The 13,341-nt window shown below is 54.6% G+C and overlaps 1 protein-coding gene across 1 annotated transcript in view; it reads right to left on the bottom strand.

The window, feature by feature from the left end:
• Window positions 1-13,341, bottom strand: part of LOC145360920 (adhesion G protein-coupled receptor L1-like) — a 243,217-nt gene that overhangs the window by 47,782 nt on the left and 182,094 nt on the right. The window contains exons 15-17 of the mRNA XM_080216426.1: window positions 11,181-11,247; window positions 10,839-10,930; window positions 6,591-6,759 (exon numbers count right to left, since the gene is read on the bottom strand). Coding sequence (XP_080072552.1) covers window positions 6,591-6,759; window positions 10,839-10,930; window positions 11,181-11,247 — 328 coding nt within the window. The remainder of the gene's footprint in view (window positions 1-6,590; window positions 6,760-10,838; window positions 10,931-11,180; window positions 11,248-13,341) is intronic.

Below are 13,341 nucleotides of genomic sequence, written 5' to 3' on the forward strand. Positions count from 1 at the left end.
CACCCTTTCCAATGCCTCCACATCCTTCTTATAATGCGGCGACCAGAACTGTATGCAATCGTCCAAGTGCAGCCGCACCAGAGTTTTGTACAGTTGCAACATGATCTTGGCTTACTTTGGTGCCTAACTTGTTATTTTTAATATCAAGAAGAATGCTTCATGGTCAAAAAGGCTGAGTGTCAACCTACAAATCCTTCCAAACACGTCAATGGTTGGCGGTAAGGGTAAGGAGAGAATCTGGTCAGCCATATGATATTCAGAACATTGGAGCCTCGACCAATATTCTTACCATCTCCAGGCGAGACTAGGATCCGAGGGCACAGCCTCAGAGTAAAGGGGTGATCCTTTAGAACAGGGGTCTCCAAATTACGGCCCGCAGCGGGCCGCATTCGGATCGGAGTTTGGAGACCGCTGCTTTTGAACAGAGATGAGGAGGTAGTGAACGCGTGGAATTCATTGCCACGGAAGGCAGTGGAGGCCGGGTCATTGAGTGCATTTAGGACAGAGATAGAGAGGTCCTTGATTGGTGAGGGGATCAAAAGTTACGGGGAAAAGGCGGGAGAATGGGGTTGAGAAACTTTTCATCCATGACTGAATCCCAACAGTGCAGAGGGTGCATTGACCCAAACAGGCACCAGAGTGTGGTGACTAGGGGAATTTCACAGTAACTTCATTGCAGTGTTAATGTAAGTCTTACTTGTGATGAATAAATCAACTTTAACGTTAAAGAGGCCATTTGGCCCATCGAGTGTGCACCGATAACAATCCCACTCAGGCCCCATCCCCTCAACCCCACACATTGACCCTGCTAATCCCTCTATTTTACACATCCCGGGACACCAAGGGGCAATTTAGCATCGCCAATCCACCTAATTTGCACATCTGATTGAAGCAGGTTGAAAAAAAGCTTAGTGTACTTTATAAGACCCTTGTCAGACCCCACTTGGAGTACTGTGCGCAGTTCTGGTCGCCTCACTACAGGAAGGATGTGGAAGCTACTGAGAGGGTGCAGAGGAGATTTACAAGGATGTTGCCTGGATTGGGAGGCATGCCTTATGAGGATAGGTTGAGGGAGCTCGGTCTCTTCTCCCTGGAGAGACGAAGATTGAGAGGCGACCTGATAGAGGTTTATAAAATGTTGAGAGAAATAGATAGGGTGGATTCTCAGAGGCTATTTCCCAGGCCTGAAATGGTCGCTACGAGAGGACACAGGTTTAAGGTGCTGGGGAGCAGGTACAGAGGAGATGTCAGGGGTAAGTTTTTCACTCAGAGGGTGGTGAGTGAGTGGAATCGGCTGCTGTCAGTGGTGGTAGAGGCGAACTCGCTGGGGTCTTTTAAAAGACTTCTGGATGAGTATATGGGATTTAATGGGATTGAGAGTTATAGGTATTTCTATGGCCTGGTAGGTATGGATGTGATCGGCGCAACTTGTGGGCTGAAGGGCCTGTTTGTGCTGTAGTGTTCTATGTTCTATGAAAGGTCAGACACTGAAAAGCACAGTGGTTGGCACTTCTGCCTCACAGCGCCAGGGACCCTGATTCGATGCCAGCCTTGGGTCACTGTCTGTGTGGAGTTTGTAGGGATTCAGTGTCATTGGGAGATCTAGAACCTGGGTTCACAGTCTCAGAATAAGAGGTTGCCCATTTAAAACCAACACCAGGAGAAATTTCTTCCCTTGAAGCGTTGGGAATCTTTGGAATTCTCTATCACAAGAGCTGTGGGAATTCTGTCATTGGGTTTATTCAAGAGGGAAGTGGGCAGGTGTACGTATAACAAGGGAAATGGAGAAACATAGAAAAACTACAGCACAATACAGGCACTCCGGCCCACAAAGTTGTGCCGAATATGTCCCTATTGGGGACATGGGGATAGTTCAGAAAGGTGCAGTTGAATCTTGATCTTACTGACTAAAGTCAGTTCAGGCTTGAAGGGCCTGATCCTCTTTACAATCCCTGCAATGCAAGAGGAGGCCATTCAGCCCATCAAGCCTATATGGATTCTCTGACAGATCATGCCACCCAGGCCCGATCCCTGTAACCCCACCCTGCTAACCTTGGGACATGAAGGGGCAATTTAGCATGGCCATAGAACATAGAACGTTACAGCGCAGAACAGGCCCTTCGGCACTCGATGTTGAGCCGACCAATTAAGAAAAAAGCAATGACCCTCTAACCTAACCCATTCCCTTTCCATCCATAAACCTATCCATGGACCTCTTAAACGCCCCCAAACTTGGCGCATCTACAACTGCAGCAGGCAGGGCATTCCATACCCTTACCACCCTCTGGGTAAAGAACCTACCTCTGACATCCGTCCTATAACTACCACTCCTTAATTTAAAGCTATGTCCCCTCATGCCAGCTTTCTCCATCCGAGGAAAAAGGCCATCACTGTCCACCCTATCTAAACCTCTAATCATCTTGTACGTAATCCACCTAACATGCACATCTGTGGGAGGAAACCCCAGAGACACGGGGAGAATGTGCAGACTCCACATAGACAGTGACCAAAGTCGGGAATCGAGCCCGGATCCCTGGCACTGTGAGGCAGCAGTGCTAACCACTGTGCCATCGTGTCGCCAGATGAGAAGCAATTAAAACATTTTCTCTGATAGATGAGAGAGCTGATAAGGGCAGCACGATGGCACAGGGGTTAGCACTGCTACCTCACAATGCCAGGGACCTGGGTTCAATTCCTGGCTTTGGGTCACTGCGTGGAGTTTGCACATTCTCCCCGTGTCTGCGTGGGTTTCCTCCCACAGTCCAAAGATGTGCAGGTTAAATGGATTGGCCATGCTAAATTGCTCCTTAGTGTCCAAAGGCACTACCTAGGGTAATACATGGGGTTATGGGAATAGGGCCCGGGTGGGATTGTTGTTAGTGCATCCTCAATGGGCCGAATGGTCTCCTGTAGGATTCTAAGTTATTAAAAGTTATGGAACCAAAGTGGATTTAAGGTCCAGATCGACCAATGATCTAATTGAAAGGTGGACCAGGAGTGAAGGGCTGAATGGCTTGATTGTAAGTCAATAAGGGAATCAAGGGAAAGTGGAGTTATCACATCAGGTCAGACATGATGTCATTGAATGGCAGAACAGACTCGACGGGCCGAACGGTCTACTTTTTCTGCCAGGTCTTTGGGTTCCCCTTTCTATTTCAACTGGGGGTGAGGGAAGAGGTGTTGGTGTAAGGATGGGGGATGAGGTGAGCAGTCGAGTGCTGATCTTCACGTTTTCCCCCTGCACGCACTCGCAAAGAACCTCCCCCCCACCCCCCACCTCAGTCTGCTGCTTTCATAGAATCACAGAATCCCCACAGTGCAGAAGGAGGCCATTCGGCCCATCGAGTCTGCACCAACCACAATTCTACCTGAGCCCTGTCTTTGTAACCACATGTAATCCCCCTGACACTCAGGGGCAATCCCACCCAGACCGGTTCCCTTTAACTCCAAGTATTTATCCAGCTAATTCCCCCTAACCTGCACATCTTTGAACACTAAGGGGCAATTTAGCATGGCCAATCCACCTAACCTACACATCTTTGAACACTAAGGAGCAATTTAGCATGGCCAATCCACCTAACCTGCACATCTTTGGACACTAAGGGGTAATTTAGCACAGCCATCTGTGGCAAGAAACCAGAGAACTCGGAGGAAATAGATAAGATAAAGGTGCATGGTGTTACGGGTAATGTATTAACATGGATAGAGAATTGATTAACTAACAGAAAGCAAAGAGTGGGGATAAATGGGTGTTTTTCTGGTTGGTGATCAGTGACAAGTGGTGTGCCTCAGGGATCAGTGTAGGGATTGCAACTGTTTACAATTTACATAGATGATTTGCAGTTGGGGACCAAGTGTAGTGTGTCAAACTTCACAGATGACACTAAGATGGGTGGAAGAGCAAAGTGTGCAGAGGGATATAGATAATCTGCAAAGGGATATAGATAGTCTAAGTGAGTGGGCGAGGGTCTGGCAGATTGAGTACAATGTTGGTAAATGTGAGGTCATCCATTTTGATAGAATAACTGCAAAATGGACTATTATTTAAATGGTAAAAAATTGTAGCATGCTGCTGCGCAGAGGGACCTGGGTGTCCTTGTGCAAGAATCTCAAGGAGTTGGTTTGCAGGCGCAGCAGGTAATTAAGAAGGGAAATAGAATTTTGTCCTTCATTGCTAGAGGGATGGAGTTTAAAAACAGCGAGGTGATGTTGCAGCTGTATAAGGTGCTGGTGAGGCCACACCTGGAGTACTGTGTACAGTTTTGGTCTCCTTACTTGAGAAAGGATATACTGGTACTGGAGGGGGTGCAGAGGAGATTCACTAGGTTGATTCCGGAGTTGAGAGGTTTGGCTTATGAGGACAAACTGAGTAGACTGGGGCTATACTCACTGAAATTCAGAAGAATGAGGGGAGATCTTACAGAAACATATAAGATTCTGAAGGGAATAGATAAGATAGAAGCAGGGAAGTTGTTTCCACTGGCAGGTGAAACTAGAACTCGGGGGCATAGCCTCAAAATAAGGGGAAGCAGATTTAGGACTGAGTTGAGGAGGAACTTCTTCACACAAAGGGTTGTGAATCTGTGGAATTCCCTGCCCAGTTGAGGCTCCCTCATTGAATGTTTTTAAGGCAAGGATAGATAAATGTTTGAACAGTAAAGGAATTAAGGGTTATGGTGAGCGGGCGGGTAAGTGGAGCTGAGTCCATGAAAAGATCAGCCATGATCTTATTGAATGGTGGAGCAGGCTTGAGGGGCTAGATGACCTACTCCTGCTCCTAGATCTTATGAAACTCTCACACACACGGGGAGAATGTGCAAACTCCACACAGTCAGTGACCCAATCCGGGAGTCAAACCCGGGCCCCTGGCGCTGTGAGGCAGCAGTGCTAACCACCGTGCCACTTTATTTGGTAGCTGAACGAAAATAGAGCGGCTTCCTTCGATTTCCTGATCCGGGGGCTGGGTAGGGAGCCAGGCGGGGAATGAATTTCGGCCAACTGTACAGCTGGACAGTGTCTGGACCCCAGTCAGTTCCCATCAGACATGTTCCTGCTTTGGGTGTAATTCCCGTCTCACACCACAGGGCGCGCTCACCGGCCTGCCGGCTACAGCCAACCAGGAACTGGGAGGAGGTTATCCTCGCTGTTTCCCAGCAACTTGGGCTGATCAGATGGCACAATTAAGACATTTGTCTCTGGTTTGTTAAGCAGCAGCTGTTGCCTGGCTGGGAACTGGGAGAGGTGCCCGGCTGGTGAATGTAGTGCCAGCCTCATCATTACAAATCTGTTGTTGCCAGCGCTGGTTACAGTACACAGTCCGAAAAAACTCTCTTAACGTCTGTGCCCGCACCCCACAGCCCTATCTGAGCTGCTGACAGAACCCTCACCCCATAAAGGGTGGCACGGTGGCACAGTGGTTAGCACTGCTGCCTCACTGCGCCGGGGACCTGGGTTCGATTGCGGTTTATTTATTAGTGTCGCAAGCAGGCTTACATTAACACTGCAATGAAGTCACTGTGAAAATCCCCTGGTTGCCACACTGTGGCGCCTGTTCGGGTACACTGAGGGAGAATTTAGCACGACCAATGCGCCTAATGCACAAGGCTGGTTAGCACTGCTGCCTCCCCACCCCCAACCCAACTTTGCTTTATCCCCTGCCCTCGTCCGGTTCATTCAATCCCCCCACCCTGCCACCCATTCCACTGCTGTCTCAGCCCTGATCTCCTGTCTCGGGTGAGAAATGGGCAGTAACTGAGAAAGAGTAGACTGGCATTCTAACCGTGTTTCGCACTCCTCTGAAGCTCAGAGCCGAACTGTTTCCTAATGAGAGGTCAGGCTCCAATTTATACCACGTGACACAGTGGTTAGCACTGCTGCCTCACAGCGCCAGGGACCTGGGTTCGATTCCCGACTTGGGTCCCTGTCATAGAATCCCTGAAAGTGCAGAAGGAGGCCATTCGGCCCATCGAATCTGCGCCGACCACAATCCCATCCAGGCCCTAACCCCCTCTAACACTAAGGGGCAATTCAACATGGCCAATCCACCTAATCTGCACATCTTTTGATTGTGGGAGGAAACCGGAGCACCCGGAGGAAACCCATGCAGGCACGGGGAGAATGTGCAAACTCCACATAGGCAGTGACCCAAGCCGGGAATCGAATCCGGGTCCCTGGTGCTGTGAGGCAGCAGTGTTAACCACCGTGCCGCCCCCTGTCTGTGTGGAGTTTGCATGTTTACCCCATGTCTGCGTGGGTTTACTCCAGTGCTTTCCTCCCACAGTGCGAAAGATATGCTAGTTAGAGTGTTTTGGCTAAATTCTCCCTCAGTGTACCCGAACAGGAGTGTGGCAACTAGGGGATTTTCGCAGTAACTTCATTGCAGTGTTAATGTAAGCCTACTTGTGGCTAAAAAATAAACTTTAAACTTATGCCTCCTTGTCAATGACTTCCCAACAAGCGGAAATGGGTTTCTGTCTACACATCCTGCCTGTTCCCTGCTGTGAAAGCTACGGGCAAATCACGCTACGACCCTGAACTCCAGTGTACTTTACCGAAGATTAAATTCATGGTCTTCACGAGGAAAGTCTTACTTTCTTCTGGAGAGCGCAGTGAAAAATGAAGATGAACATTCCCTGGAAGGCGTTGAACGTGGTGAAGAGGTAGGCCATCACCATAGACTCCTCGTTAATAAACATCAGGCCAAACGCCCAGGTAAGACCCAGCAGGAACAGGAGAGCGATGGCACCCAGGGCCCAGGACCTTAAAGACAACAGAAAGAAGTATCAGTTAGTCAAAGAGTAATGAGCGGCGATGGAAAGGAGAATTCGTTAACGTCGTAGTGACTCCAAGAGAAGCTGGCTATAGAACAAAGACCAACACAGCACGGGAAACAGGCCCTTCGGCCCAACGAGCCTGCGCAGGCATCTTAACATTGAGAGCGCCCTCCTCTACCCATGACCTTTGTCTACGCCTATTGGGGAAGATTGAGGGATGACTAATTTAGGGACAATTTTTTTTAGCACCGATCAGCCTAAGAGCACGTGTGAGGGGTGTGTGTGTGTGTGTGGGGGGGGGGGGTGGGGGGGGGGGGGGGGTGGAGAGAGAACCGGAGAAAACCCACGCAAGCACGGGGAGAATGCGCAAACTCCCACAGACGCCGGCCCAAATCCATGTAACTGCACAGCAAACAGTGATAGTCACTGAGCTGTCGTGTTGCCTGTCAGTTGGTCCAGTTTAAGCGTACACTAACAACGTGAAGCACTAGGCAACTCTCGAAACAACATCCAAGAGCAGCCCTCGCACGACCCACCGCGTGTATGCCCCTTGTTGGACAACAAGGCGGACCGAATCGCCTGTGGATCAAAAGAAAGGACACCAATCAACATGCACAACTTAGACAGACATATAATTTCGGCCAAACCAAGGTACTCGCCTGTAAAACATTCTCATTTCATTAGATTATTTTGTTACATTACACGGTGGCACAGTCATTGGCACTGCTCCCTCACAGTGCCAGGGACCTGGGTTCGATTCCTGGCTTGGGTCACTGTCTCTGTGCAAGTCCTCCCCATGTCTACGTGGGTTTCCTCCCACAGTCCGAAAGACGTGCTGGTTAGGGTGCATTGGCCGTGCTAAATTCTCCTTCAGCGTACCCAAACAGGCACTGAAGTGTGACGACGAGGGGATTTTCACAGTAACTTCATTGCAGTGTTAATGGGTGACACGTAGCACAGTGGTTAGCACTGCTGCTTCACAGCTCCAGGGTCCTGGGTTTGATTCCTGGCTCGGATCACTGTCTGTGTGGAGGTTGCACATTCTCCCCATGTCTGCGTGGGTTTCTTTCTCCGATGCAGGTTAGGTGGATTGGCCATGCTAAAATAGCCCCTTAATGTTGGGAGATTAGCTTGGGTAAATACATGGGATAATGTGGCTGGGCCTGGGTGGGATTGTTGTAGATGCAGACTTGATGGGCTGAATGGCCTTCTCCTGCACAACAGGGATTCTATGATTTTGAACTAAGTACTTGATGGCAGTTGGAAAGGACAGTGCTGGGTTTGAACAATAAGACAGGAAACAAAGACCGGATACAGTGTGCCATGGTTAGATGGCAACGCTGTGGCATACAGCAGGGAGACAGAACTGTGCCCCGTTTGGAGCTGAGAGGTTTGGAAGCTTGGGGTTTAGAATCATAGAAACCCTACAGCACAGAAAGAGGCCATTCGGCTCATCGAGTCTGCACCGACCACAATCACACCCAGGCCCTATCCCCATATCCCTACATATTTTACCCACTAGTCCCTCTAACCTCAGGACACTAAGGGGCAATTTAAGCATGGCCAATCAACCTAGCGTCAATGGAGATGTGATAAGAGCATAAAAACATAAGAAATAGGAGCAGGAGTAGGCCATCTAGCCCTTCCAGCCTGCCCCGCCATTCAATAAGATCATGGCTGATCTGAAGTGGATCAGTTCCACTTTCCCGCTTTCTCCCCATAACCCTCAATTCCCTTGTCTATCAGAAACCTATCTACCCGTGACTTAAATATATTCAGCGAGGTAGCCTCCACCACTTCAACAGGCAGAGAATTCCAGAGATTCACCACCCTTTGAGTGAAGAAGTTCCTCCTCAACTCCATTCTAAACTGACCCCCTCTTATCTTGAGGCTGTGCCCTCTCATCCTGCTATCCTTTCTAAGTGGGAAGAATCTCTCTACCTCTACTCTATCCATCCCCTTCATTATCTTATATGTCTCTATAAGATCCCCCTTCATCCTTCTAAACTCCAACGAGTACAGACCCAGTCTATTTAGTCTCTCTTCATAGTCCAACCCTCTCATCTCCGGTATCAGCCTAGTGAACCTCCTCTGCACTTCCTCCACGGCCAAAATATCCTTGCGTAAGTGAGGCGACCAAAACTGCACACGGTACTCCAGCTGCCCTGTACAGTTGCAGCAAGACCTCCCTGCTTTTATATTCTATCCCCCTCGCTATAAAGGCCAGCATCCCATTCGCCTTCTCGATCAACTGCTGCACCTGTAGGCTGGGTTTTTGCGACTCGTGCACAAGGACCCCGAGGTCCCTCTGCACCGTAGCATGCTGCAGCGATAAATGGCGCATTTATGATTTTGTTTGTAAAGCAGATAAGTAAATATGGGCAGCGGGCCAGAGGGGGCCTCAATCTTTGCCACTCTCTTAGCCCGTGACCTCCATCTGGTGGGAGATATTTGGTATTGCATCGTAGCACAGAGTGTCCCAGGACAGTGGGTGGATCTGACCTCCTGTCTTGATCAAACTGCAGCGTACTCTGGAACACATGGCTTTAAGGGGTGACTTAAAAAGTCCAATGTAACTGGCAAACGACACTCAACAGCCTCGGTCAAGTCACAAGTGAAAGCAGATATCTGCATTGGTGCCAGGGGGTGGTGATTTTTTTAAGCACGGCCACACAATGTGTTCTGTCACACTGACCACCGCTCCACCCATCTGCAAGGTCCCTTAAAGCAACTGGCCAAGGCTACCAAACCCCTGACCTCCAGCATGTAGAAGGACAAGGGCAGCAGACACGAGGGAACACCATCACCAGGTTCCCCTCCAGGCCACTCGCCATCCTGACCTGGAAACATATTGGTATGTCCGAAAATATATCGGTAGATTTAATTCACTCATGGGGTGTGGGCGTCGCTGGCTAGGCCAGTGTCTGTGACCCTGAGATAGGACCCTGGGCAGCACGGTGGCACAGTGGGTTTACACTGCTGCTTCACAGCTCCAGGGTCCTGGGTTTGATTCCCGGCTCGGGTCACTGTGTGGAGTTTGCACATTCTCCTCGTGTCTGCGTGGGTTTCCTCCGGTGCTCCGGTTTCCTCCCACAGTCCAAAGACGTGTAGGTTAGGTTGATTGGTCATGCTAAGAAATTGCCCCTTAGTGTCCAGGGATGTGTAGGTTAGAGGGATTAGTGGGTATAATATGTAGGGATATGGGGGTAGGGCCTGGGTGGGATTGTGTTCGGTGCAGACTCGATGGGCCGAAGGGCCTCTTTCTGCACTGGCGGGATCTATGTTCTATGATAGAGTGTCGGAGTGGGGCGGGGGGTAGGGAAAAGGAGAGTTCCTCCTCAGCACCCGAGGGTAGAAGTGGGCCTGTCCACCCCTGGCAAGGGCACGCAGACTCCCCCAGTGTGCACTCTCACTGTGCCTGCACTCCCACCCATTGGAAACCTGAACCATTTCTAAATGGGGCCTACAGGAAGGCAGGGCCTGAGATCTGGTGGGTGTGAGGGCCTTGTGGCCAACACCCAGCCTCCTGCCACCCTCTGGACGGGTAGAGCTCGTATTTTTCCCATGAGGAGTTGGCTGTTTCCGGGTGGGCGGGAGAGGGGTCGGTGGGTGGGTGAGGGGGGGGGGTACAGTTGTCAGTTACCTCCCCCCCACCACCCCCACTCATTACTGAGTCTTTATCCCCTCATCCAAAAGCCCCTTCCCAACCCTCAACAATCCAATCACACTCTGCGATCATGACCTCACCCTTCAGCAGCCAATGAAATGCCTCACCCGAGCATCTCGTCCAATGAAATAATCGCTGATCCCTGCCCAGCAGCCAATAGAATCCCTCCGCCTGACTCTCCAATTGAGCGGAGAGCTAAAATGGAGGGGCCTCTCCAATAACCAACCCTCAATCCGAGTCGATTCCAGTCAGACTCCCCCCTCTATCGAGAAGATTCTCTCCCCCTCTGGGATCTCCTCACCCAACTGTACTCCCACTCCAGTCCAGCCTTCTCCCATCCCCCTCCCACTGCCATCTCCCCGGCTCCCTCTCCGCTGGATGCCCGAGCAATCACCTACTTGATGTTCTCCAGCCGGCTGGAATCAGGTTTCAGCGAGCTGTTACTTCGCACCATCTTGTGGAGGGTGATCATCAGAAACACCAGGTTCATCTGCCAGGGAGAGAGAGCAACGCAAATCACAGCCAGGAAAATCTCAGCCTTCCCGGAGCAGCCAGGGAACAGGGCACTGCCAGGTACGCCTCTGATGTTTCACTGTGAACACTCACACTCTGACACACACAGACACACTCTGACACACACACACACACTCTGACTGACACACACACACACACACACACACACACACACACACACACACAGACACACACACACAGAGTCAGTAGCAGAATTTGTTCCTTACCAGAATAACAAAGGACACGGGTCCAATGAAACTCCAGATGAAGTAATTATCCACTCGCAGCCAGCACCTGTCAGCATGGGGAAGGGGGAGAGCGAGAGGGGTGGGGGCGAGCGAGAGGGGTGGGGCGAGCGAGAGGGGTGGGGGCGAGCGAGAGGGGTGGGGCGAGGAGAGGGGTGGGGGCGAGGAGAGGGGTGGGGGCGAGGAGAGGGGTGGGGGCGAGGAGAGGGGTGGGGGCGAGGAGAGGGGTGGGGGCGAGGAGAGGGGTGGGGGCGAGGAGAGGGGTGGGGGCGAGGAGAGGGGTGGGGGCGAGGAGAGGGGTGGGGGCGAGGAGAGGGGTGGGGGCGAGGAGAGGGGTGGGGGCGAGGAGAGGGGTGGGGGCGAGGAGAGGGGTGGGGGCGAGGAGAGGGGTGGGGGCGAGGAGAGGGGTGGGGGCGAGGAGAGGGGTGGGGGCGAGGAGAGGGGTGGGGGCGAGGAGAGGGGTGGGGGCGAGGAGAGGGGTGGGGGCGAGGAGAGGGGTGGGGGCGAGGAGAGGGGTGGGGGCGAGGAGAGGGGTGGGGGCGAGGAGAGGGGTGGGGGCGAGGAGAGGGGTGGGGGCGAGGAGAGGGGTGGGGGCGAGGAGAGGGGTGGGGGCGAGGAGAGGGGTGGGGGCGAGGAGAGGGGTGGGGGCGAGGAGAGGGGTGGGGGCGAGGAGAGGGGTGGGGGCGAGGAGAGGGGTGGGGGCGAGGAGAGGGGTGGGGGCGAGGAGAGGGGTGGGGGCGAGGAGAGGGGTGGGGGCGAGGAGAGGGGTGGGGGCGAGGAGAGGGGTGGGGGCGAGGAGAGGGGTGGGGGCGAGGAGAGGGGTGGGGGCGAGGAGAGGGGTGGGGGCGAGGAGAGGGGTGGGGGCGAGGAGAGGGGTGGGGGCGAGGAGAGGGGTGGGGGCGAGGAGAGGGGTGGGGGCGAGGAGAGGGGTGGGGGCGAGGAGAGGGGTGGGGGCGAGGAGAGGGGTGGGGGCGAGGAGAGGGGTGGGGGCGAGGAGAGGGGTGGGGGCGAGGAGAGGGGTGGGGGCGAGGAGAGGGGTGGGGGCGAGGAGAGGGGTGGGGGCGAGGAGAGGGGTGGGGGCGAGGAGAGGGGTGGGGGCGAGGAGAGGGGTGGGGGCGAGGAGAGGGGTGGGGGCGAGGAGAGGGGTGGGGGCGAGGAGAGGGGTGGGGGCGAGGAGAGGGGGGGGGCGAGGAGAGGGGTGGGGCGAGGAGAGGGGTGGGGGCGAGGAGAGGGGTGGGGGCGAGGAGAGGGGTGGGGGCGAGGAGAGGGGTGGGGGCGAGGAGAGGGGTGGGGGCGAGGAGAGGGGTGGGGGCGAGGAGAGGGTGGGGGCGAGGAGAGGGGTGGGGGCGAGGAGAGGGGTGGGGGCGAGGAGAGGGGTGGGGGCGAGGAGAGGGGTGGGGGCGAGGAGAGGGGTGGGGGCGAGGAGAGGGGTGGGGGCGAGGAGAGGGGTGGGGGCGAGGAGAGGGGTGGGGGCGAGGAGAGGGGTGGGCGAGGAGAGGGGTGGGGGCGAGGAGAGGGGTGGGGGCGAGGAGAGGGGTGGGGGCGAGGAGAGGGGTGGGGGCGAGGAGAGGGGTGGGGGCGAGGAGAGGGGTGGGGGCGAGGAGAGGGGTGGGGGCGAGGAGAGGGGTGGGGGCGAGGAGAGGGGTGGGGGCGAGGAGAGGGGTGGGGGCGAGGAGAGGGGTGGGGGCGAGGAGAGGGGTGGGGGCGAGGAGAGGGGTGGGGGCGAGGAGAGGGGTGGGGGCGAGGAGAGGGGTGGGGGCGAGGAGAGGGGTGGGGGCGAGGAGAGGGGTGGGGGCGAGGAGAGGGGTGGGGGCGAGGAGAGGGGTGGGGGCGAGGAGAGGGGTGGGGGCGAGGAGAGGGGTGGGGGCGAGGAGAGGGGTGGGGGCGAGGAGAGGGGTGGGGGCGAGGAGAGGGGTGGGGGCGAGGAGAGGGGTGGGGGCGAGGAGAGGGGTGGGGGCGAGGAGAGGGGTGGGGGCGAGGAGAGGGGTGGGGGCGAGGAGAGGGGTGGGGGCGAGGAGAGGGGTGGGGGCGAGGAGAGGGGTGGGGGCGAGGAGAGGGGTGGGGGCGAGGAGAGGGGTGGGGGCGAGGAGAGGGGTGGGGGCGAGGAGAGGGGTGGGGGCGAGGAGAGGGGTGGGGGCGAGGA

Source organism: Carcharhinus amblyrhynchos, chromosome 33, assembly GCF_965287045.1.
Source record: "Carcharhinus amblyrhynchos chromosome 33, sCarAmb.v2.hapA, whole genome shotgun sequence".
In the NCBI taxonomy this organism is placed as follows: Eukaryota; Metazoa; Chordata; class Chondrichthyes; order Carcharhiniformes; family Carcharhinidae; genus Carcharhinus; species Carcharhinus amblyrhynchos.